This window comes from Girardinichthys multiradiatus, chromosome 9 (genome assembly GCF_021462225.1).
Source record: "Girardinichthys multiradiatus isolate DD_20200921_A chromosome 9, DD_fGirMul_XY1, whole genome shotgun sequence".
In the NCBI taxonomy this organism is placed as follows: Eukaryota; Metazoa; Chordata; class Actinopteri; order Cyprinodontiformes; family Goodeidae; genus Girardinichthys; species Girardinichthys multiradiatus.
Genome location: NC_061802.1, coordinates 995,460 through 1,021,048, shown reverse-complemented (window position 1 = coordinate 1,021,048; position 25,589 = coordinate 995,460). Strand labels below are relative to the sequence as shown.

The window sequence follows — 25,589 nt, the reverse complement described above, 5'->3', positions numbered from 1 at the left end:
CAAACGGACTCCTTCACTCTGAAATAACTGGATTATTATCAGCTTTATCACATCACATCTCCTCCTGAAGTTTCTCCAGATCCTCAGCTGGGTTAAAGTCTGGACTCTGACTCAGTATACACACTGCCCCCTCAGGTCAGTGGAGGAAACGTCATTGGTTCTCCTATGGTTGTCTGCTGCAGACCAAAAATTAGAGGAAGATCTTCTCCTGGACCACAGGGTGGGTCTTCATGGTGCTGGCCTCTGGAGAAGCAGCTCTCTGCATCAGATTTGGTAGTTTCTGAGAAGAATTCAGAGGTCAGGGCAGGTTTTACCGATCCCACACTGATTGACCTTTAACCCCAGTAACAAACCTTTACCAAGATGTTCTAGTTAACAGTTTATATAGAAGAATCAAAGCAAATCTAAACTAATGGGTTTTTAACCTTGATTTTAATCAACTCAGGGATTCAGCATCTCTGCAGTTTTCTGGAAGTTTGTTCAGATTAGTGGAGCAGAAGAACTGAATGCTGCTTCTCCATGTTTGGTTCTGGTTCTGGGGATGAAGAGTAGACTGGAACCATAAGACCTGAGTGGTCTAGAAGGTTCATACAACAGCAATAGATCTTTAATGTGTTTTGGTGCTAATCCATTCAGTGACTTAGAAACTAACAGAAGGATTTTAAAGTCTCTTCTCTGAGGTCCAGGGAACCAGTGGAAGGACTTTAGAACTGGGCTGTTCTTTACTTCATTATTTTTATTAAAAACTTTTTATTATTCTTCAAACCAGACTGAGTTAAAAACTAGCTTTTCATGTTCTTCCTGCGGTGATGCTCCTGCATCTACTTCCTGCTCTCTGTGAGCTCACCTTCAGCATGGCGGCCACAGCTTCCTGGGAGGCGTGGCGTGTGTCCTCTCCGTTCACCGACAGAATCTGATCTCCTTGCATCACGCGTCCATCCATCTGGGCAGCGCCCCCTCTGACCACCTCCGAGATGAACACCCCACTGCCACTCCTGACAGACACACACACACACACACACACACATAGTATATTTCATATCTTCTGTAGATCCTTGTGGACCTGACTGAAGGTCAGTAAAATTCAAATTGGTGGAATGGACCTTAGTCCTGGTACTGATTATGAAGATGTTCTGTAAATCAGTGCCTCAGGTGCTGCACTGTTCCATGGACCGGTCTACGTAGGCCGGGTCCTTCTACGGCAGGAAGTGATCGGCTGTGAATTTGGACGGTCTAGCCTTCACCAGGTGTTCCCCCCCTTACCTGAGCGTGGCTTCTGTCACCTAGCAACCGTGAAGCCGTAAAGATGGAGCCCAAAGGTTAATCTGCTGTCTCCACTGTATATGACTGCGTATTGTTGTTGTTTTTTTATTGGTATTATAAATTACAGTAACAACAAAGGAAACACATGGCCAAACAGGGGGCCGTTTACAGAATGTCCATCCGTAGAGCTGCTAAAGTCATTTACATCATTTAAAATGGGTACACAGCATGTTGTGGTTGTCTGTAGTTGTTTGGTTCCAGGCTACAAGTCCTTCCATGCTTACAGACCCTCTGTAGAGTTCATTTTTATTTTTAAACCTCTTAAAACAAGATGACTTGGAGAATGGAACCAAAACAAAGGAAGAGCGTCTCAGGGAAATATGTTTTCCAACTCTCCCAGATGTCCTTGAGTTTGGATTGCTGAACCCTCATTGAGAATGGGATTTTTCCATTTCAGATATATCACAGATTATATCATACCAGTCATCTGTATTTGGGATATCGGGTTTAAGCCATTTCCTTGTAATTTATTTCATTGCAGCTAGACTTAAAATTCCTACCAAATATTTTGTTTTCACATCCACAGTGGATGATCGTATGAACCCAAAAAGAAGCTGTTCCCAGTTGAATGTAATCTCATAAATATAGTCACCAGTTCTGTAGAGGTCTTCCGCCAGAAAGTTAGTATCTTTGGGCAGGCTTTCTGGGATTGACAGCCTCCAACACCGGGAAGAACCCGTATGGTGACTTTGCTGAACCAGTGTTACAAAATATCTGATCAGACATTTCCACCCAAATGTTCTCCATGAATTCAAACATGTGATCTTTCACTGAAATCCACAGTATTTCTCCCAGATGTCTGCTAGGAGGTGGGAGTTGGTTTCTCTGTCTCATTTCAGTTTGATGTAAGTGGTATTAAGTACTTTAATCTCCTGAAGACCGTTGGAGATCCTGGAGATTACCCTACATCTAGAGTCCGTTTTGTTGGCACTAATGAAGAGTTTTAATAGACTGTTTTCCAACGTTTTTTGATTTTTTTGACGTAGAGCTGCTTAAGTGGTTTCGTACTTAAAGAAATCTAAAGAAGTCACTGTTATTGAGTCATTAAGTCTTTTTAACGTCTAGAAACTCTTTAGCGCAGCCTGGAGGTAAAAGGGACAGCATGAGGAGAGACCCAGATCAATCCATCTCCTATAATTAGAATCCATGCTATTTGGGATCAAATCTGGATCATAACTAGACCAGTTCAGGATCTTCGCTTCTTCTGTCAAATCATTTTCAGTTAAAACATTCCACCATATTTTTAAGGTTAAGTTGATCCTTTTATTTCCTGATTCCATCCATCTTTTGATTGGACTTTTGTCTCCTACTCTAGCTTGAACTGGCACCTTACCAGAAATATTTTCTGCGATTTCCCTCCGTCTCTCTCTGTACTCCGGGGCACTAAAACAACACAGAATCCTCAGCTGGGCGGCCACGTAATAATCTTTTAGACAGGGGAGTGTCAGCCCCCCCTATTCTTTTGCCAATTGAAGAGTTTGAAATCTTATCCTTGGTTTTTTCCCTTGCCAGATAAATCGAGATATCATTTTATCACATTCGTTAAATTGCTTGTCATTAATCTCAACTGGGAGGATTTGAAATAAATATAGAATCCTTGGCAGGATGTTCATCTGTATTGTTTCAATCCGACACTGAAAATTGAATATTGGAATCAGATTCCATCTCCTTATGTCTTCCTTTAATTTCTGGTTTAATAAATGAAAATTTGAGCTGTATAGTTTTGATAAGACTTTCAGGATATACACTACCAGGTATTTAATGTGTTCTTGTTTCCAATTTAGTTGAGTTCTGGAGATTATGGCTCGGTTTGTAATTAAAGTTTAGTATTTTAGTTTTTCGGATGTTTAATTTATATCCTGATACTGCCCCAAAGGAGCCTAAGAATGATAGCAGTCCCAGAAGTGAATTTTCAGGGTTCGATAGGGTTATCAGCACATCATCTGCAAATAAAGAAATCTTGAGCTCTTGGTCTACCATCTTTGTACCGGAAATATTGTTACCCTGCATTATTCCATAGCTTAAGGACTCAATAAACAGCACAAATAACAGGGGGCTCAGTGGGGAGCCCTGTCTGGTCCCCCTCTCTAGTACTACTGCGTTCAATACAGCTCAGTTTATTTTTATTTTGGCTATTGGTTTATTATATAATGCCTTCATTGATGTAATAAATACTGGATGAAATCCAACTATTCATTTAATTTTTTTTTAGATATTTTTTTCAGCACCAGTGGTCTTTATTTTTTATATTTATTTTTTGACATTAGGCAGACAGGAAAGAGGGGTAGAGAGAGGGGGAGACATTTGGCAAATGTCGCCGGGTCCGGGACTCGAACCCGGGACGGCGGCGTCGAGGACTGTAGCATATATACGGTCGCACGCTTAACCCTACATCATCAGCGCCACGCCAAAATCCAACTTTATTTTAGTTGATATAAAAACTCCCAATTCACTCGATGAAATGCCTTCTCGGCATCGAGGCCTTTAGTTTTTTTTGGTTTATATGATCAATTATGTGCAGAGTTCTGCAAATGTTGTCTTGCCGCTTCGCTTTGCTGAAAGAAACCTGTTTGATCAAGGCTAAATATCTGGGGGAGAATATTTTTTAGTCTTTTTGTTAGAATGTGAGGAAAGATCTTGTAATCTTGATTCAGGACGCTTATGGGTCGATAATTTCCATAGTCCAGCTTATCTTTACCCTCCTTTGGTATCAGAGAGATTGTTGCTTCTTTCCAAGAATAAGGAGTAATGCCAGTTTTAAGCACGATTATACATGGTTTTTATTCTAGGGATGATTTGATCCTGCAACTCTCTATCCCACTCTGTTGGGAAACCATCAAGACCTTCTGTTTTATTGACTTTTGAATGCGTAATTCCTTCTTTAATTTCTTCCTCTGTTATGTCCCCAATTAAGGATTTATTTTGATCCATGCCCACCTTGGGAAGTGTCTAGTCTCCTCTCTGTCTATTTTAGGGTTGTATAAAAATTATTGAAGATGTTTTGGATCTCTTTCACTTTGTAATGTATTAAATTTGTTATGGGATTCCTAATTTTATAGATATGACTGCATATTGTTATATACAGTGTCTATTGATGACAAATACTACTTAATTTCATTTACTGGTAAAACATTTAGTAACTCCCCTCCTTGAACCGCCACCTTAACGTGGTGGAGGGGTTTGAGTGCTCAAATGATCCTAGAGGCTATGTTGTCTGGGGCTTAAATGCCCCTGGTAGGGTCTCCCATGGCAAACAGGCTCTAGGTGACGGGTCAGACAAAGAGCGGTTCAAGAACCCCTCATGACGACCACAAAATTGAGGCACGTGACGTCGCCCGGTACGGCAGAGCCGGGGTCCCACCCTGGAGCCAGGCCTGGGGTCGGGACTCGTCGGAGAGCGCCTGGTGGCTGGGTTGCTCCTCGCGGGACCCGGCCGGGCCAAGCCCGAACGAGAGACGCGAGGCCATCCCCCAGTGGGCCCACCACCTGCAGGGGGAACCGTGAGGGACCGGTGCAAAGAGGATTGGGCGGCGGACGAAGGTGGAGACCTCAGCGGCCTGATCCCCGGATGCTTAGGCTGGCTCTAAGGACATGGAATGTCACCTCGCTGGGGGGGAAGGAGCCTGAGCTGGTGTGGGAGGTCGAGAGATATCGACTAGAAATAGTCGGGCTCGCCTCCACGCACAGCGTGGGCTCTGGAACCCATCTCCTTGAGAGGGGCTGGACTCTCTTCTACACTGGAGTGGCCCGCGGGGAGAGGCGGCGCGCTGGGGTGGGTTTGCCTGTCGCCCCCCAGCTCAGCCGTCTCGTGTTGGCACTTGGCACCAGGATACCCTAGGTAGGAGGTCAATGATCGACTTTGTTGTCGTATCATCAGACCTTCGGCCGCATGTTTTGGACACTCGGGTGAAGAGAGGGCCTGAGCTGTCCACTGATCACCACCTGGTGGTGAGTTGGATCCGCTGGGGGAGGAGAAAGCCGGACAGACTTGGCAGGCCCAAGCGCATAGTGAGGGTCTGCTGGGAACGTCTGGCGGACACCTTAACCAGGGATGTATTCAACTCTCACCTCCGGGAGAGCTTTGACCAGATTCCGAGGGATGTTGGAGACATAGAGTCCAAGTGGACCATGTTCTCCGCATCTATTGTCGATGCTGCTGCCCGTAGCTGCGGTCGTAAGGTCTGCGGTGCCTGTCACGGCGGCAATCCCCGAACCCGGTGGTGGACACCGGCAGTAAGGGACGCTGTCAAGCTGAAGAAGGAGTCCTATCGGCTGTGGTTGGCTTGTGGGACTCCTGAGGCAGCTAACGAGTACCGTGGGGCCAAGCGTGCCGCGGCCCGGGCTGTGGCAGAGGCAAAAACCCGGACCTGGGAGGAGTTCGGGGAGGCCATGGAGAAGGACTACTGGTTGGCCCCGAAGCGATTCTGGCAAACCGTCCGGCGTCTCAGGAGGGGGAAGCAGTGCTTCGCCAACACTGTTTACAGTGGGGGTGGGGAGCTGCTGACCTCGACTGAGGACATTATCGGTCGGTGGAAGGAGTACTTTGAGGATCTCCTCAATCCTGCCATCACGCATTCCCTGGTGGAAACAGAGACTGGGGACTCAGGGTTGGATTCTTTCATCACCCAGGCTGAAGTCACCGAGGTGGTTAAAAAGCTCCACGGTGGCAAGGCTTCGGGGTTGGATGTCTCAAGTCTTTGGATGTTGTGGGGCTGTCATGGTTGACACGCCTCTTAAACATTGCGTGGCGGACGGGGACAGTGCCTTTGGATTGGCAGACTGGGGTGGTGGTCCCCCTACATAAGAAGGGTGACCGGAGGGTGTGTTCCAACTACAGGGGGATCACACTCCTCAGCCTCCCTGGTAAGGCCTAGGCCAGGGTATTGGAGAGGAGAGTCCGGCCGATAGTCGAACCTCGGCTTCAGGAGGAGCAGTGTGGTTCTAGTCCCGGCCGTGGAACACTGGACCAGCTCTATACCCTCTACAGGGTACTCGAGGGTTCATGGGAGTTTGCCCAACCGGTCCACATGTGTTTTGTGGACCTGGAGAAAGCATTCGACTGTGTCCCTCGTGATGTCCTGTGGGGGGTGCTCCAGGAGTATGGAATCGGGGGCCCTTTACTAGGGGCCATCCAGTCTCTGTACGACCGGAGCAGGAGTTTGGTCCGCATTGCCGGCACTAAGTCGGACCTGTTCCCGGTGCATGTTGGACTCCGGCAGGGCTGCCCTTTCTCACCGGTCCGGTTCATAACTTTTATGGACAGGATTTCTAGGCGCAGCCAAGGGCCGGAGGGGGTCTGGTTTGGGGACCAGAGGATTTCGTCTCTTCTTTTTGCAGATGACGATGTCTTGCTGGCCCCCTCTAGCCAAGACCTACAGCATGCGCTGAGGCGGTTTGCAGCCAAGTGTGAAGCAGATGGGATGAAGATCAGCTCCTCCAAGTCCGAGGCCATGGTACTCGACTGGAAAAGGGTGGCTGGTCCTCTTCAGGTTGGAGGGGTTCAAGTATCTCGGGGTCTTGTTCACGAGTGAGGGAAGAATGGAGCGGGAGATCGACAGATGGATCGGTGCGGCTGCCGCAGTAATGGGGGCGCTGTGCCGGTCCATTGTGGTGAAGAGAGAGCTGAGCCGAAAAGCAAAGCTCTCAATTTACCAGTCGGTCTACGTTCCTACTCTCACCTATGGCCATGAACTTTGGGCCATGACCGAAAGAACGAGATCCCGGATACAAGCGGCTGAAATGAGCTTCCTCCGTAGGGTGGCCGGGCACTCCCTTAGAGATAGGGTGAGGAGCTCGGCCATCCGGGAGGGGCTCGGAGTAGAGCTGCTGCTTCTCCACATCAAGAGGAGCCAGTTGAGGTGGCTCGGGCATCTATACCGGATGCCTCCTGGACGCCTTCCTTGGGAGGTGTTCCAGGCACGTCCCACCGGGAGGAGGCCCAGGGGACGGCCCAGGACACGCTGGAGGGACTATGTCTCTCCCCTGGAGGAGCTGGAGGAGGTGTCTGGGGAGAGGGACGTCTGGGCGTCTCTGCTGAGTCTGCTGCCCCCACGACCCGGTCCCAGATAAAGCGGAAGACGACGAGTACGAGTACATTTAGTAACTCAAACAATAAAATATTAACTTTCTATACAAAGTTTAAATCAATTTATTTGTAGAATATTAATAATAAAGGAACCAAATTAAACAATAAATATCATCTGAGTGAATTACATCTGTTTAACTTCCATGCACTGGTGAAACCCAGCTGACGTCTGAAAACAATGTTTTTCCCGGGGTCAGGCGACCTCACGTACAGCGAGCCTTGACCGCCCGGTCAGCTGACAAATGGCGAGCAGAGCCGGCCGTCAGCGCAGCTGGAGCGGACATCTCCGAACACGGTGCAGCACCTTTGCTACTAAGCCACATCGTGAGAAACCGAGCAGATATTTCAGGTTTTCACAGATATATTCTCACCTAAAAAACATTGTGAAAGTTCATTTTGTTTCACAGCAATTTATCCAACTTTATTCACAGCTTTTCTCTCTCCTCTGCCATGGCTACTTCCCTTCAACAAACTGCTCCAAGCCACAATGAATCATGGGATAGGGTTGGCCACGGAGGATACACCGGACACATCCTTTAAAGGACACATCTGGAGGAGGCTTTGAATTTGGACCGGCGTCGTCGCCTCACTGTGACGTCATCAGCCCACAAATTCTTCCTTAGAAGGATGCAGCCCCTGAATTTGGACCCAGCCATAGTCTTTGGTGGGTTTATACACAAATGCATTCTGGGTCAAATTCCTTCCCAGGTTGTGCATTCAGTGGACATTTTGTCTCCAGAAGTCAAGAACTCACCTAGGATAGAAAGGTTTGGGTTTTTGCTCAGTATGACCAGAACATCTGTCTCCAGCAGAATTTAGAGATCCTGCATGTATTTTAAGTTGTGTTGGAACCAGGCTGAACTGCTGGTCTGGTTCCGGTCCCTCTTAGAGAGACCGGACAGTATGTGGGACAGAGCTGGTTAAATGAATGAAAGAATAAAAAGTTGGACCTCTTCCCAACGATGCTGAATCCCAATCCTCGGCCGCTTTTCTTCTGCAGTTCCACCTTAAACACGTCCAGGTTCTCCTCGTCTCTGTAGTGGGATTCGTCCCTCAGAACAGTCAGATGGACCTTTGCTGGCGTTTGACGCAGGCTGGCAATGGCCTCTTCGTGGGAGGCCCCACGGAGATTCACGCCGTTCACCTGCACACACATAGAACAGCTGTGTTAGTCCAGCAGAACCATCAGTAGCACCAGAACAATGAGTTGTACCTCCAGTATCTGGTCTCCGGCCCACAGCCGTCCGTCTCTAGCTGCTGCTCCTTCCTCATAGACCTCATGGATCATGATGGCGTCCTGAAGGAGAGAGAGTGACCCGTGAGGAAACTGGTTCTGTTTCCACTTAGCTGAACAACAGGAACAAGGAACTGATCAAGATATGGAGTTTTTATTCCTGTTACCAGCTGTGTGTCTCTTCCTCCCACTATGCTGAGTCCCAGTCCAGATCGACCCTTAAAGATCTCCAGAACGGTTTCCTGGCCCGGAACCACCACACAGCAGGATGGATCTGAGGAAGAGGAGATGGTCAGATCCACTGATGAGGCTAAGTAGGTCATTATTTATCCCAGAAGGTTCATGACAGTACCTCCGTTAGTAGGGTGGACTTCAGCGCCGATCAGAGGAGGAGAGGCTGCCGTCTGTTTGCTGGAGCTGCTGTTGGATCTGCAGAACTGGACCCAGATCAGATCATAACAGAACTGTAAAACTGACTTCTTCAGGGTTCATGTGGACTCAGTCAGCTGCAATTGAAATGAGCAAACCAAATCCAACTAACAGAACCAAGCCCCAACACTCATTAACCCAACCCATCTTTAACAGAGGCTGACCCGTTCTAAACTTCAGCCGGTTGTTTGGGTCAGACCAAATCGTCCTCAGCGCCACCAGGCTGAGCTCAGAGTGTGTTGACCAGGTGATGAACCATCTGTCTCACCTGTGTGTCTGCTGGGTTGGTTACTCATCCTTCCATCCAGAACTGTTCTGGTTCCTGTCATGAGGTTCCCTGAATTCTGATCAAATTCTCTCTAAATATTAGAAAATGTTTGTTTTAATTAATTCAATCCAGTTCAGTTTATTCTAAAAAAAAAAAAGAGTCCAATTCTATTCTATTTAATGTTCAGATGGTGAGGAGGTCCGGTTCTGAATTTTGAGCTGAAGGGAGAAATGAAGCCTCTCTGCTGACTGCTTGTTGAGCATTCATGTTGTTACCTGAAGCTCCAGCGGTCCCTTTGGAGCCTGCAGCTCATTTTCTGGAGACTCTGCGGCTTGGAGCTTCTGCAGGAGGAAACATATATCAGAGTAGGTCAAGGAGACACCATCCTGTCCTGATTCAGTCAGCAGAAGCAGGTCGATGAGGAGGTCTCTCTCCGTTTGTGCCTGCAGGATGTTTCTCTGATAAACCTGTGTGTAACTGAAGGTGTCGGAGTTTCTCTGAACCTTTATCTGCATGTCTGCCTCCGTCAGCCTCTTGGGGGCACCGTCGCTGCTTCTGTTCCAGGCATTCTGAACCAATTCGTCCCTCGTGGTCTCGTCCTGTTCAGCAGATCACAGCTAAGTTCACAACTCTCTGATGAGGTCATTTACTGATCTGAGTTCAGCGTTAGCTGCTAACTGACCGGCGAGGGGCGGAGTCTCAAACTGTCAGGGGGGTGGGGCTGTTCAGAGGGGGCAGGGTCACCAAGCACACACTGACTCAGAAACAGATAGTTCAGAGTTAGAAATACAACATCCAGATATTTTAGTCTGAAGTTTTTATGAAAACATTTAAAATGCAAAGAAAAAAAAAAACTATCAGATTCCAGGAGGTTCTGAATTTATAAGATTCAAGGTTCTGTTTAAAGCTTAAATTCTTCTCTGTGTTTGTGTCTGCTTGTCTGATCAAGAGTGATGCTATCCCCCTCTTGCTCCTCAGAAAAGGAGGGAATCACCATAGCAACCTATGACCCATGTACCCGACAGGTACCAGAAGGTAGTTTAATTATTAGGTTTTCTGCACCTGAAAAATGTTCAGCTATGAGGTTTAAAGTTTAGATCCTGCGGTCCTGGTTGCTGAGGTGGATGAATGTGTGTGTGGTTACCTCTGGGCTGACTGGGCTCAAGGTGGGAGGAGGAGAAGGAGCAGGAGGAGGAGTCGTTAAAGGAGAAACAGCCATCTGGTTTATAGTGTCGTCATTTCTGCAGACACACAGAAGAAGTAACTGAAACGAAATGCACAGCTGTTTGCGTTTCTCCAGAGGAAGATGAATGCTACAGAACCAGCAGAACATCAGGCTCCTGTGTGTGTGAGCAGAACCAAAGACTGGAGACCCAAATTCTAAACCCAGGATCAGACTGATCAGATTTGCTGACGATCCAAACCAAATTCCACGGACTGGATACTACGTCACAATATTCATGAAGTAACCTTTCATGTCCAGCTTCTCCTCTTTTCTGCTGTTTAACATCTACATGCATCCTAAGATCCTCCTGGAGGAGACCCACACAGCAGCTTTAACATGATGCTGGCATGAAGCTGAGGTGTTCCTACACCCTCTAGAGGTGATAGATGATTAAAAAAATTTGAGGAGGATCTTAAACACTTCAATGCTCTCCAGAACCTGTCTGCTTCTGCCTCTAACACCGATGGATCCAGAACTTTTCTGTTGAGAAACCCATGGATCACTGCCCCACAGAGCAAACACTGGCTCTCTGCCCACATTTCAATGAATTTATGGGAGAAGCTGCTGATGTTTCTGTGCCTGTAGGTGAAGACCTGTCTCAGAGACTTGTTGGACCGACGAGCATCAAATGTCTCCTGAAAGCTATGATGACTCAACGCTGGGCTGAATATGGCGCATTTAGAAGGTTTACTCACTGCCTATTTTAACACAAATGAATATAAATAGAGCAGATTTTGACACGAGAGTTTTATTTATCCTGTATTCCAATGTGTGAAATTGTCCCATGTGATATCAGTAACCTACAAACCGGAAACAATGCACAGATGCTTCTTGTTGCATCTTCAGAACACAAGCATTAAGAATCCAGGTAAACTGGTGAGGTGTAGAAGGAGGAAATATTTGTCTCGTTCGGTCCCTTCTATAGGAGCTGTAGTGGAAAAATCTCAGTCTGAGGTAAGGATCTGATGAGAAATGCACCTACAGAGCTGTCCCATTTACATTCATTAGTGCTATTTGCTGTGTGAGTCAGATAATGTGGGAAATCATGTAGCTCCATGCTGGTTCATGCAGTCCTCAGTTTGCTGTGCATGTTTCAGATCACTGCAGGGAACACAATACAAACCTGGTGCTGCACTGCAGTTTTCACTGTCAAGCAGCCCGAATGACTAGGAGCTGTATGCCTAAAAAAAAGCAACAAAATAATGGTTTTCTATCTTTTCCATGTTTCAAAGCTCAGGATCTTTTTCCTGTAGCAAGTTTATGATTTTCTTCTCTGTTTGGTGTTAAAAAAATTTAACTTTAGATGTTTGAGGGGCTGGTTTCTGACTTCTCTCTGCAGCCTGGAAACCATCCATCCATCCATCGTCTTCCACTTATCCGGGGTCGGGTCGTGGGGGCAGCTGCCTAAGCAGAGAGACCCAGACTTCCCTCCCCCCAGCCACTTGGGCCAGCTGATCCGGGCGAATCCCAACGCATTCCCAGACCAGCTGAGAGACATAGTCCCTCCAGCGTGTCCTGGGTCTTCCCCTGGGCCTCCTCCCGGTGGGACATGCCCGGAACACCTCCTTCCAGCGTGGAAACCTCTCTGAATAATTTCAGTGTCTGTTTAATGTGATCAACCATCCGTCACGTGCTTAAAATAACCAATCAGGACATTTCAGACAGTTTCTGCGCTGTCTTTGAGAGGAAACAAGCTTCTTGTTGCTGCTCAGATCAATAACAGGGTCTCCTTCAGCCCAACAGTCCCTCCAGAGGTTTTCCTGTTTTAACGTTAGTCTGCCATGCAGGTCACAGTGAGTCACATCCACTCCAGCAGGTCATGTATGATATGTATGACACAACATATTAATATTCACAGAACCAGCAGTAGGTTAACGGGCCTTTCACTCATCTTTTAGAACCTGGACTCTGTGTACAACATTTAACCTGGTCTAACCTGGACCACATGACCCTGCACTGATTCTTTACACCTTTAATCAGGTCCAACCTAAACTGGATAAAGCTGGACTGGAAACAGTTTATTCATACAGCACCAATAACCAGTGTTGCCTTAATGCTCTTTATAAGACCAGCAGATCCAGTCAATATACAGAAATACATCAGGATCCGATCATCCAGACAGACTGGTTCTAGTTCTAAAACATTACCGTCAGGTTCTGTTTACAGTTGTTTTCTGTCAAAGGAAACCCGGCTGACTGTTTCGAGTCATGGACTCTGCAGCAATTCCTCATCCTGAGCAGCAGGTGGCGACAGTGGAGAGGAAAACTCCCCTTTAACAGGGAGAAACCTCCAACAGAACCAGTACACTGCATACTGGGACACGAGAACCTGGTGATATTTCACCTCCAGCCAAACGCTGTCTCCTGAACCAACTATCCAAGTCCAGGCAGAACCACTCAGAACCTGCTAGTGTCATTCTGGAGGACATCTTCTGATCTTCTCTGGGTCAAACTCTAAAAGACTTGGACAGATCAACCCTGAACCGAGTTTGGACCTGGATCATTTCGTAAATCTAACTCCTGTAAGATGGAGGTACCATTACTCCTCTGGTGAAAACAGAAACCCAACGTCTGATCAGTAAAACATCATTTATTTTAATCTAATTTGTCAGAACCTTTTCCAGGTTGGATAATAAACTGTTCTGAAGAATGTGTTCTAAATGACATCTTGTCCCAGTAAATTCTGATTACATTTATTTTATATCTTCATTGCAGCAATCCCTGGCAGTTCCTGTAGACAACTACACCTTTTCTTTATGGATCAGAACTATCTGCTGCAGTTTAATCAGTGAATACTGATCCTCAGAACCAGAACTAAATGTTGTTTTCCTGCCTGTGTGAGGAGAACCTCCTTCAGTCAAACCAAGTTCTCCTCTGAAGCTGCAGGATGTGTAGTGGTTCTGCTTCAGAAGTGACCGCTGCAGACTGAAACCACCGCTGTCTCTCCAGGCCCAGGAAGGCTGTTGCCATGGCAATAATCCATTTAAATATCCATTTACCCGTGACTGTAGCGACCTTTACCCAAACATGAATCACTCAGCAGTGGCCCGTGGACCCGATGTTAACGGGTTTCTGTCACCTGGCAGAACACGGTGTTCTCCTGATCTGATCAGTTTCAATCTGAGCCGCCAGGAGGGCGGAGACACTTTCTGATTCAACACAGGAAACTGCAGACAGATACATACTTCAACTACCAGAACCAAGCTTACCCATCAGAACCACAGCTTAACCGTCAGACGCATTATTCTATTCGATTCTTTGGAGTGATGAACCAAGCCTGTCTGTCTGGCAATCAAATGGACCAGTCTGGGTTTGGTGGTTGCCAGGACAACAGTACTTGTCTAAGCGCACTGTGCAGGGAGGATCATGAGCCAACTCGTTATGCTTCAGTAGAACGAGACATTTGGAAATTTTCATGTTCCCAACTCGGTGGAACAGTTTGGGTTGGGCACGGTCCGGTCCTGTTCTGTGAAGTCTGGTGAGGAAAGAACATGTAAACAGAGTCCGGACCTCAACCTGACAGAACTCCTCTGGGATAAATTACAATGAAGACACAAATGTGCTTCTGGAAGTCAGGTCAGACTTCCCAATAACCCGCCAATAACCCAGTAAACACGGCTGACATATGTAACAAGCTGTTAATATGCTCTTCCTCGGTCTCGTCAGTAGCAAAAGATCTCAGATCATCCTGGACAACAGAAGGCAGAGGAATTGACATCATCTACTGTTCTCTGCTGCTTCCTGTTTCCCTGATAATTAGAGCTGTTCCGTCACATCCTGCAGCTTTCAGACAGATGAAGCAGGAAGAAGACCATTGCAGATTTACTTCCTGCCCAAGATGTCTGATGAGTCAAGCTTTGGTATCAATAAGAAGATACTCGCTGCAGCTGAGGAGCGGGATGAGACTCTGCAGGTTGGGTTTTCAGCAGCTCCTCACATGTCTTCTTCTGACAGTTTTATCATCTCTAAACTCAGTGGCTGTTTCCTTCTTTCATCTCCAGAACATTGCCAGAATTAGAAATATCCTGTCCAGGAGTGACGCTGAAAAACTAGTCCACGCATTTGTTACTTCAAGGCTGGACTATTGTAATTCTTTACTATCAGGATGTCCACAAAATGCAGTTAAAAGCCTTTAGCTGATTCAAAATGCTGCAGCAAGAGTTCTGATGAAAATTAAAAAGAGAGATCATATTTCTCCTATTTTAGCTTCCCTTCATTGGCTCCCTGTTAAATCCAGAATAGAATTTAAAATTCTCCTCCTCACATATAAAGCCCTTAATGATCTAGCTCCATCATACATCAGAGATCTGATTGGTCCATATGTTCCTAACAGAGCACTTTGTTCTCAGACTGCAGGTTTACTGGTGGTTCCTAGAGTCTCTAGAAGTAGAATGGGAGGCAGATCCTTTAGTTATCAGGCTCCTCTCCTGTGGAACCAGCTCCCAGTTTTAGTCCGTGAGGCAGACACCCTGTCTACTTTTAAGGCTAGGCTTAAAACTTTCCTTTTTGATAAAGCTTATTGTTAGAGTGGCTTAGTTTATCCTGAACTATCTCTGTAGTTATGCTGCTATAGGCTTAGGCTGCTGGAGGACATAATGACCACTTTCACCCTCTTCGCTACATTCTCATACTACTCTCCAATCTTACATCGTTTGCTGTTATTTCATCTTTTAACTTTGTTTTCTCTTTTCTCTTCCTAGAAGCTACACCTGGCCTGGCTCTGTGTCTACCTGTGACACCTTTCTGGAGAGGGGAATCGTCCGAGCTTCTGCTGGCAACAACTTAATGCTCACCTTCTACCGATGATCCACATAGCCCTGTCTTTCAGTGTTTAACCCTTTCTCTCTCCTAGACATGGCTACTGACTGAGCTTCTACTGTGACTAACTCTATGTGCTTTCTTCGACATATTGTAAACTATATAATAAAAAAAGAACTGAATTGAATTAATATGCTCTGTAGAAGGACAACAGACCACACTGTCAAAGCAAAGGTCCAAAAGTAGCAAAAAATATATAAACAACACCCAAACCCAATCCAGATTTAAACCAGTCCAAATCCAAATCCCAATCCATAATAAAGTTGCAAGATTAAAAAACTAATTATTTTATGTCGGAGGTGTGTTCAGTTGACTCAGATCTTGTTGACACTGATTATTTTTCATTAACACAGAAATGGGTTTTTTCCTAGCATGCCTTGTAGTCCTACCTCAGCAAGATGAGCTTCACCTTGGAGGCGGCGCTCTTAATGATGGCCGAGGCGTTCTGGTGGCTCCGCCCATAAAGAACCTGGTTGTTGATCTGAAGGACAAATAGATAATTAACCACGTTAGATCAAGCTAACGAACAGAAAGTTGAGCGTCAGACGAAACATGAGGCAGTCAGTGATTAGTCTGTCCCAAACGGACCAACCAGCAGGTAGATAGGCAATAAATCCAATTACAGCAAGTGATGACCAGAACCCCTAATGATTGAGAGGGAAAGGACGAATCTGCAGAACTTCACATCCAGATGATGTTAAACATGACCCCAAACTGAGGATTTAAAGGTGAGGAACTGTTTCACTGTAGATACCGTTTGATGTTTGTGGGAGAAGACTGGACCCGTAGAAGACCCGGATTTATTTAGTCTCTCTATATTCAATTAGTTTCTTTACCAACATTAAAGTTATCAACACTTCCACAGTCCTGAAACTCAACATGAAGCCTCCTCACCTCCAACAGCTCGTCCCCCACATGGATCCGTCCATCACGGGACGCCGGTCCACCTGGATGGAGTCCCACCACGAAGATACTGAGGCGGGAACGGTCTCTGTTTCCAGCCAGGCTGAGACCCAAACCCTGTCGGTCCTTGACCAACTCCACACACAACAGCTCCCCCTGCAGGTCTCCATAACGTTCACACCAACGCTCTGCAGCAAAGACATGAGGTTAAGACACGATCAAACGGCATCAAATTAGGACTAGAAAACAAACAGTGATGAAAAAGCTGTTTTCATCTCAGTAAGGAGCAACAAAGTTCAGAGGATCTTCAGTTTTATACCAACTGGGGCATAAAATAGTTAGACTGATTAAAAACCAAGTTCCTCACATAAAGGAATTTCAGATTTCTCCGTCCCATCCAAAGAATACGAAGGAATTTTGCAGCTTAAGCAGGACAGCCGTAATGTCCAATCTCTCCAATGGTTCTGCGTCCAGAACCATCATTCATCAGCAGCTGATAGAACCTTATGGATCGGGAACTTTGGGAAACCTTTGTCTCAGAGGTAGTTTTTACAGACTTTACTGAGCAGCAAGGAAGCCCAATGTTAACAGAGGTGGAGTCTTCTCAGGACCAAGAGAACCTGAGTCCAGTCTCTGCAGCCAGAATATGGGTTTTTATAGGGTTCTATCATGATATGGGGTTGTGTTATTTTCACCTCTGTGATGGAACCAATAAAACAAAAAAGTCCAGCTTAGAATTCAGAGCAACACCAAACAGAATAGAGATAAATAAGTGAAACTTTGTACCGTTGCTTTAAATGTACAAGGTAAGAAAACTAAACGGCTATGACAGAAGTAGGTACACGTGTACAAAGATTAAAAATTGTGCAAAACCTGCATACAAGAACATAGGAACCTGTGGAAAAACATCTGCTGCCTGCAGGACCAAATCTTTTCCAGGAGGTCCGTGTATTTCTCACCAACACAAAGGAAAACCACATCAGGTGAGACATGCCCAAACCAGAGGTCCATCACTGTCTCTGGAGGGAAACCTTTTCAAACGACGAAGCTCCTCCTGACTTACTGAGCTCCTCACCATCTCTGAGGGGTTCAGCAACCCTACAGAGGAGACTCATTTCAGCTGCTTGTGATCTTGTTCTTTCAGCCAGCTCCTACAGGTTGGAACAAAGATCAGCTGATAGTTTCTCTGTTCACCACGACAGATCAGTACAGCTGCTCCGTTCATTCTCCGCTCACAACCAACGCCATGGGATCCTTAAACTAGTCCTGTAGATCCCTCATATCACGCTGCCCTTTTCCAACTGATGGCTTTGGGTACATGGATCTGGAGGAACAGGAACCAGTACCAGTTCTGACCTGGTCAGTACTGAGTCATCGAGGAGCTTCAGGAGAAGCAGTGTTCCTGCTTAAGAAACTGCAGAAGATGACAAGCCTAGTCCCGACAGAGCACTCTTTCACTCATCTTCAGTTGGGTACTTTTCAAAAACGCTGAGTGCTTGTTTTGAAAATGTCTTTCAACATTTTTTTATTCTTTGTAAATTTTTTCATCACATGTTGAGCACACAGGCAAGCCAGCGTTGTTGGCAGTGAAGGCAAAAGAATCTATCAATTCAGAATTAAACTCTGTTTTCTTCTGAGATTTCTCTTTTCTGACATGTGTTCATGGCTAGCTTACCGCGGGGGTTGCGACCTCAAGAAGCCACCTGCCTTTTTGAAATTCAACGTTAATGTATCACCTCCAACTCCTACACGATTATGCATCAAAATCTCTCTCTCTCATGAACATGGTAATTAAGGTACAAGCGTTGCTTGACTTTCATCTGAGGTTCCCAGCAGAGAACCTGTCTCTACAACGCCGAGTGGAGCAGTTTTGCCGGTCTGAAGGTAGGACAAAGGTACTGCAACACTGCACGCCGTTCGGTCCGGCCCCACGGCTACGGAGGTTACCTGCAAGCTAACACTTTGTTTATCTACACGTGGCTGTTTTCCCCATCGTCCAAGACAACTCCTCCTCAGCACGGTTCAAGAGGTGGTGTTTAGCCAGAGAAGATTAGTTTAGAGTTAAATAATCTAAATAATGTTCAATTGATGATGTTTGTTTTTGTTTGTGTTGAGAAAATCAGCTACAGGAAGTGCTAGCTGACTAATACTCAGCTAAGGATGTGTTCTGTGTTGTGTTTTTAAAGTTAAGACCAACTTTATTTAAAGGTTGTTTTTAAACATAGAAGACTGGCCATAATGCGCCGTCCACGCTTATGCATTTCAACCCTTTTATTAGTGGTATTTTAAAGGTATATGTTTGATTCTGATAACAACTATAAGCTTCTTTATTTAACACGTGCTCGCCCACTATGAGTCAGCTGAAGATCATTTACCCAGAAAGGTTGTTTGTTTACAATGTAGGAAATAATATTTCCTTAAATATTATTTTACTAAACGTGATAACGAACACCTACTTATCCAAAAGGTTTGGTTCTTATTCAAAATATTTCTTTAAATATTATTTTAATAAATAAAAGCAGCTTATTAAACACTGAGAATTAATCATCCAGAAGGTTGGTTTAACTCAGCAAATCATCCTTTAAAATATTATTTTATTAAAATAATATTTTATCTGATCTTGCATTGTGAATGGTTATTTAAAGGTATACCAATTATTGTCTAATTTAGTTCCACGTGTAACTTAACCTCATTTCCAGATTCTTCCAGATAATCCTTGATTCTCAAACATAAATAACATCAAATTTTAATATTGCATCACTTTATTGGTCATGGTTTTCAACCATCTTTGATCAACTTGTTTATAGCCCATTAGTCTTCTTTATTCTTTCAGTCTGCTTGGTAGTTTAGTTGGATTGTTTTAGCATAGTAAAGAGTTTGATGATCAAAATATGTTTGACTTTGAGTTGACTTATTTTTGTTAATAAATTCTTATATTTTCAGAAATTGTGTGAATTCATTGTGTGTGTACAGAGTTTTACTGTTCAATAATGTCAGAGTTTGGTTCATCCCTTTCAATTTTGTCCTAATACCATCGCCTTATTGGGCTGGTCTTCACGGGACAATCCTTAATAGACCGAAATATTTAATAAAATATTAAAGAATTCATATTAATTTATATACAGGTCCTTCTCAAAATATTAACATATTGTGATAAAGTTCATTATTTTCCATAATGTCATGATGAAAATTTAACATTCATATATTTTAGCTTCATTGCACACTAACTGAAATATTTCAAGTCTTTTATTGTCTTAATACGGATGATTGTGGCATACAGCTCATGAAAACCCAAAATTCCTATCTCACAAAATTAGCATATCATTAAAAGGGTCTCTAAACGAGCTATGAACCTAATCATCTGAATCAACGAGTTAACTCTAAACACCTGCAAAAGATTCCTGAGGCCTTTAAAACTCCCAGCCTGGTTCATCACTCAAAACCCCAATCATGGGTAAGACTGCCGACCTGACTGCTGTCCAGAAGGCCACTATTGACACCCTCAAGCAAGAGGGTAAGACACAGAAAGACATTTCTGAACGAATAGGCTGTTCCCAGAGTGCTGTATCAAGGCACCTCAGTAGGAAGTCTGTGGGAAGGAAAAAGTGTGGCAGAAAACGCTGCACAACGAGAAGAGGTGACCGGACCCTGAGGAAGATTGTGGAGAAGGGCCGATTCCAGACCTTGGGGGACCTGCGGAAGCAGTGGACTGAGTCTGGAGTAGAAACATCCAGAGCCACCGTGCACAGGCGTGTGCAGGAAATGGGCTACAGGTGCCGCATTCCCCAGACCTGGGCTACAGAGAAGCAGCACTGGACTGTTGCTCAGTGGTCCGAAATACTTTTTTCGGATGAAAGCAAATTCTGCATGTCATTCGGAAATCAAGGTGCCAGAGTCTGGAGGAAGACTGGGGAGAAGGAAATGCCAAAATGCCAGAAGTCCAGTGTCAAGTACCCACAGTCAGTGATGGTCTGGGGTGCCGTGTCAGCTGCTGGTGTTGGTCCACTGTGTTTTATCAAGGGCAGGGTCAATGCAGCTAGCTATCAGGAGATTTTGGAGCACTTCATGCTTCCATCTGCTGAAAAGCTTTATGGAGATGAAGATTTCATTTTTCAGCACGACCTGGCACCTGCTCACAGTGCCAAAACCACTGGTAAATGGTTTACTGACCATGGTATCACTGTGCTCAATTGGCCTGCCAACTCTCCTGACCTGAACCCCATAGAGAATCTGTGGGATATTGTGAAGAGAACGTTGAGAGACTCAAGACCCAACACTCTGGATGAGCTAAAGGCCGCTATCGAAGCATCCTGGGCCTCCATAAGACCTCAGCAGTGCCACAGGCTGATTGCCTCCATGCCACGCCGCATTGAAGCAGTCATTTCTGCCAAAGGATTCCCGACCAAGTATTGAGTGCATAACTGTACATGATTATTTGAAGGTTGACGTTTTTTGTATTAAAAACACTTTTCTTTTATTGGTCGGATGAAATATGCTAATTTTGTGAGATAGGAATTTTGGGTTTTCATGAACTGTATGCCACAATCATCCGTATTAAGACAATAAAAGACCTGAAATATTTCAGTTAGTGCGCAATGAATCTACAATATATGAATGTTAAATTTTCATCATGACATTATGGAAAATAATGAACTTTATCACAATATGCTAATTGTTTTAGAAGGACCTGTATTCATATTCATAATTACAACACGCAGAAGTCCAACCTTCCACAGGAGCTGCTGGTCATCTTCTACACTGCTGTCATCCAGTCTGTTCTGTCTTCATCCATCTCAGTGTGGTTTGGATCATCCACCAAACAGGACAGGTCCAGACTGCAACTATCAATCAGGTGGTCTGCAGAGAGAATCATAAGGACTGATCTTCCCTCCATACAGGACTTATACAGGTCAAGGGTCAGGACCTAACATCTCTGCAGACCCCACACACCCTGAACTGTTTAGGCTTCTACCTTCAGGTGGCGCTACAGAGCGCTGGCTGCTAAAACCAGCCGCCACAAAGACAGTTTCTTGCCCCAGACTGTTTCTCTGATGAACTCTTGACAGTCAGAGTTCCAGAACAACACCATGCATACTGGTTAGGATGCCCCCCGGGTTGGGGGGGGTGTCCTGCCTCAAGTGGAGAAGTTCAGTTATCTTGGGTGTTGGATGGGTGTGAGGACTTGTTATCACTCATGTAAAAACCTTGGGTTGCAAGGCACCTGCACTATGCCTTCCTCCCTGTGTGTGTGAGATCATTGTTATCTCTGTGTGAACCAGCCTCCTTTCTGTCTCACACACACCCTGTCTGAACTGTCTGTTGAACTGTGTATATAAATAAAGAGATAGGGTGTCAAAACTTTGTAGTTTCACTGCAAAGTGGGCTACCCTTGTCACAAGTAACTATGACTGTATCGTTCTTACCTCTGAGTTGACTAAATAATACCTAACATTTATTGGTCCTTCGAAGCCGGATTAATTCAATAACCTTATTTCTCTTTGCTTTAAGAGTGACTCTGGGATCCCTGGGGGAAGCCTGACGTCGAGCGAAGCACCGCTGCACAGCCTCCTTTAGCCGGAGTGGCTGAAAGTCCCGGTGTGTGTGAATTCACACCTGGCCAGTGGGTTTTTGCCTTCCTCTGCGCGGGGTGACTCTCACAGGGTCCAAAGAGTCACCAAGAAGTCAACTCCGAGGTGAGACAGTTTTAAAATACAGTTCATAGGAAAAGTACTTAACAGTCGTTGGTAGTGCGTCGCCGATAAGGACGCTGCATTGGGATGGTTTTATTCCACCGTGAAAGGAATAGTGACAAATTAAGGTAGGGCCCCGCCAAGAAGGGGGCCAAATAAAACGACTAAGGGTTATTCCCCTGCGAGGGAATAGAATAAGCGCTATACAAGTAAAAAGAACGGAGTAAATTGGGCTCATAAAATAACACCAAGTTAACTTAGAAAAAATTACAAGGTACCTGAAACTAACTGTGTGACTGTGTTGTGTGTGTATGGAGGACTAAGCATTTTAATAGAATCAGCAGGATTCTGCTAGTCCTGTGTTTTCTTTTGCCCAGATTAAAACTACGTACTGGTGACTTTGGAGATTCAGGTCGGATTTCATTCCAGAAAATTAACACCGCTGCGAATTAGTCGCAGTAGAAGGCCGTGTTAATGTCCTCTCCTTAAAGTCTCATGCCAGTGACCTTTTATCTGGGACATTTATACTATAATTAAACTAACATAAAACATAATGGAGAAGAAACAAAGTAAACTAATTGACTTAGAAGGGGAGGTAAAGTTTATGGAGAACTATGTAAAAGGAGCAGGTATGATCTGTCATAGATGGAATAAAAATAAAAAACATGGGTTTTTGGGCAAATTAGATACAAAGGATGTCTTAAAATTACAAGGGGATCTAAAATTAGCAATAATGAAAACTAAAAAGAGAAAAATAACAAAGAACAATGGGGGAAGAACAGAGAAAAAGCTCTGATTTAACAGAAATATGTACACGATGGCATAAAAATACGGATTTTCAGGTAACTTAATTATCACTGAAATCCTAAAACTACACGGGGATCTTAAACTGGAGATTATGCATTCAAAAGATTCAAGAGACAATAAAAAACCTTGCCAGATTATAATTTCAAAGGGGACTTTTCAGTCCCTGAGTGCTCACAGTTGATAAACAGATTAAAACAAAAAGATGAATTAAAAAAACAACAATAAGAGCAGCTTTTAACTGACATAGCCATAATACTGAGGCCTTAAGAAAAGCACAGAAAAAAACTTTCAGCTTAACTGAAAACAAATAAAGGGGGGGGCGGACTGCCACCCATCCCAGGTTAGAATACCAAGGTAGCCCCAAATTATAAAGACTAAGAGATGGTTTTAGAGGACGTGGTAAAGGAAGTTAAAAGAGGAGGTGACAATGTGGACAACATGGAAACTGTCCAACTGGACAACCCAGTGAACAATGACTAGAGTTGTTAAAGAAGTAATCTGACAGTAAAAGATTTTGTAGGCAAGCATTAGTGAGAAACAGGTGCTTTAAAAATCATTCTATGATGTTATACTACCAACAATATCATGATAAAATGCAAAAGATTCATTTTACAGGGAAATAATTCCATATTTGGCTCAGATTGTTTGCATTCTTGATTTTTCCTCTTTGAGAGAAGTTAAATTTCAGCTCTGTGAAACGACCTTGACAAAGAGATGCAGCTGCCTGAAAACAAAGATAAAACTTCTGCAAACAGCAGAAGCCTGTCTCTGCTGAAAGGTCTGAAATAAATTGTAACTCTACCCTGCATGTGTCAAACTCAAGGTCCGCGGGCCAAAACCGGACCCCAGAAGTTTAGTGATTCTCTAGAAGTAGAGCCTTTTAATATGGTGATTGTGTGCTTGAATGTTATTTTGTCAATCAATAAGCAGTTTTGTCTACATTCTGCCACAATCTGCCTTTTGAAAATGTTTTGAATCTTGCTCTTTATGTATTAAAAAAAAAAAAGAAAGAAAAGAAAAATTGGCTAAAGTCTGCAGACACAAAATGAACTTGGATTGAAGCTCTAACTATGTTTATTTAATCTGAGATCTTCTCCAAATGCAACAGTATATGTCAGTCTACATGAGATACTAACAACTTCACCTACTGGTATAATATAAAGATGTGATTGAATATGTGAAACAAACAATGATGAAAGTTTTTCAACAGGTGATGCTCATCCAGGAGGAAGACAGTGTTCCTAGGAAATGCAGCTCATTCATTAACAATCAATTTTTCTCCTATAGGTGGACGTTTTGCTGACTAATCATAGGCTGGATCTATGAAACATTATGAGCACAGAACAAATGACCAAGGTTCTGACTGACTTATGAACCTCACTGACCTGACAATGATAACATGACACCCAACAGATAACACCTTTAAGGTGGACCCACTAAGACCACCTTATTGATTCTTGGTGAATAAAAAAAAAAAAATTGAAGCGTTCAAAACAGACCTAGTGGAAACAAAAGGGGTTATGAGGAAACAATGTGCATTTTAAGAATAATAGAAGTCAAATTATGTTCAAATTTTTGCAAATAAAATTACTCTGACAGAGAAGTAAGTAAGTAGTGTGTGAATGTGTGTGAATGGGAATGACTGATTTCATTGTAATGCATCTTTGAGGGACATTAAAAGCGCTAATAAAGGTCTGATGTTCTGATGATCTTTGCCAAATTTATATCTTAATAAGGTTTCCAGAATCTTTTTCAAAAAATCATTTAAAGATGGCAAAGGTTCTATCTGTATTAAAAATACTGATAACCATAGGAAAGTTCATAGATCTGTCTTCAATTTTTCCTAATTCTTTTACAAACAGGTTATTTAAACTTTCATGTGGCCAAATGTCTGTGTTTGACTTTCTGTTTTTGTGAAATAAATGTCTGTTTCATGTTATGTAAAAATTAGAGTCCTCAACATTACCATAATAATATTAGGTCAGTTCTCTATAGTAAAACAAAAAGATTTTAACAGACGTTTAGACTTTTTCCAGTCAGGTTCAAAATGATTGAATTAGACTCAAACTTAACATAAGATTAAATTAACCTTAACAGAATTACTGGACTGGACTGAAATAGAGAAAACTTTAGTTAATTGAAACAAACTTGAGTTACTTGAACTAAATACAAAGCTGACTGAAACTGGATGTTGTATCTATAAAACTGGGTAAGATAAACTAAGATTATAAGATATAATATGCCCTTCATTTTTTGTGTTCATCAGTGAGTGAGTTTTTATTTTTTATTTTTAATAAGAACTAAACCAAGCATTATTTATAATAATAGCAACTACCAAAAATAGTGATCTCATTTTTAAATGTAATAAGGACTTACTTTATAAAATATGATAAAAAAGAATAATAAGAATTTGGAAAAACAGAGGCTTTAAACCTCTGCAGGAACAGCACTGACACTGTCAAAGGTAGATCCTAATACAGAAATCTGGAAGCTCATTCTGGCGTGGATAGTCAAAGTCCATCCAAGGATACATTTAGATGAGGCAGAGGGACAAATACAGGGATTAGCTGAGAGCAAAGAGAGCAACATGCACCCTGCCCTAGCTGCTGTCCCACCTGAACTGTGGTCCCAATCATCAACTGATGTAGGGCTTATAAAGGGGTTCCCACCATACAAGGTTAAACTAATATCTGAAAAAAGGCCATTAGTCCGTCAATACCCCTTCAAGCCAGAAGCTGAAGAAGGTACTAAGCCAGTAATACAAGATATGTTGAAGTCAGGAATATTAAGAGAAGCACCTGACGCTAC

At 43.9% G+C, this 25,589-nt stretch overlaps 1 protein-coding gene across 1 annotated transcript in view; it reads right to left on the bottom strand.

Annotated features, from left to right (window-relative positions):
* Positions 1–25,589, bottom strand: part of LOC124873844 (inaD-like protein) — a 120,722-nt gene that overhangs the window by 16,379 nt on the left and 78,754 nt on the right. The window contains exons 33-43 of the mRNA XM_047374849.1: positions 16,276–16,472; positions 15,771–15,862; positions 10,484–10,580; positions 10,022–10,093; positions 9,843–9,938; positions 9,615–9,680; positions 8,995–9,079; positions 8,810–8,916; positions 8,622–8,705; positions 8,359–8,552; positions 848–995 (exon numbers count right to left, since the gene is read on the bottom strand). Coding sequence (XP_047230805.1) covers positions 848–995; positions 8,359–8,552; positions 8,622–8,705; positions 8,810–8,916; positions 8,995–9,079; positions 9,615–9,680; positions 9,843–9,938; positions 10,022–10,093; positions 10,484–10,580; positions 15,771–15,862; positions 16,276–16,472 — 1,238 coding nt within the window. The remainder of the gene's footprint in view (positions 1–847; positions 996–8,358; positions 8,553–8,621; positions 8,706–8,809; positions 8,917–8,994; positions 9,080–9,614; positions 9,681–9,842; positions 9,939–10,021; positions 10,094–10,483; positions 10,581–15,770; positions 15,863–16,275; positions 16,473–25,589) is intronic.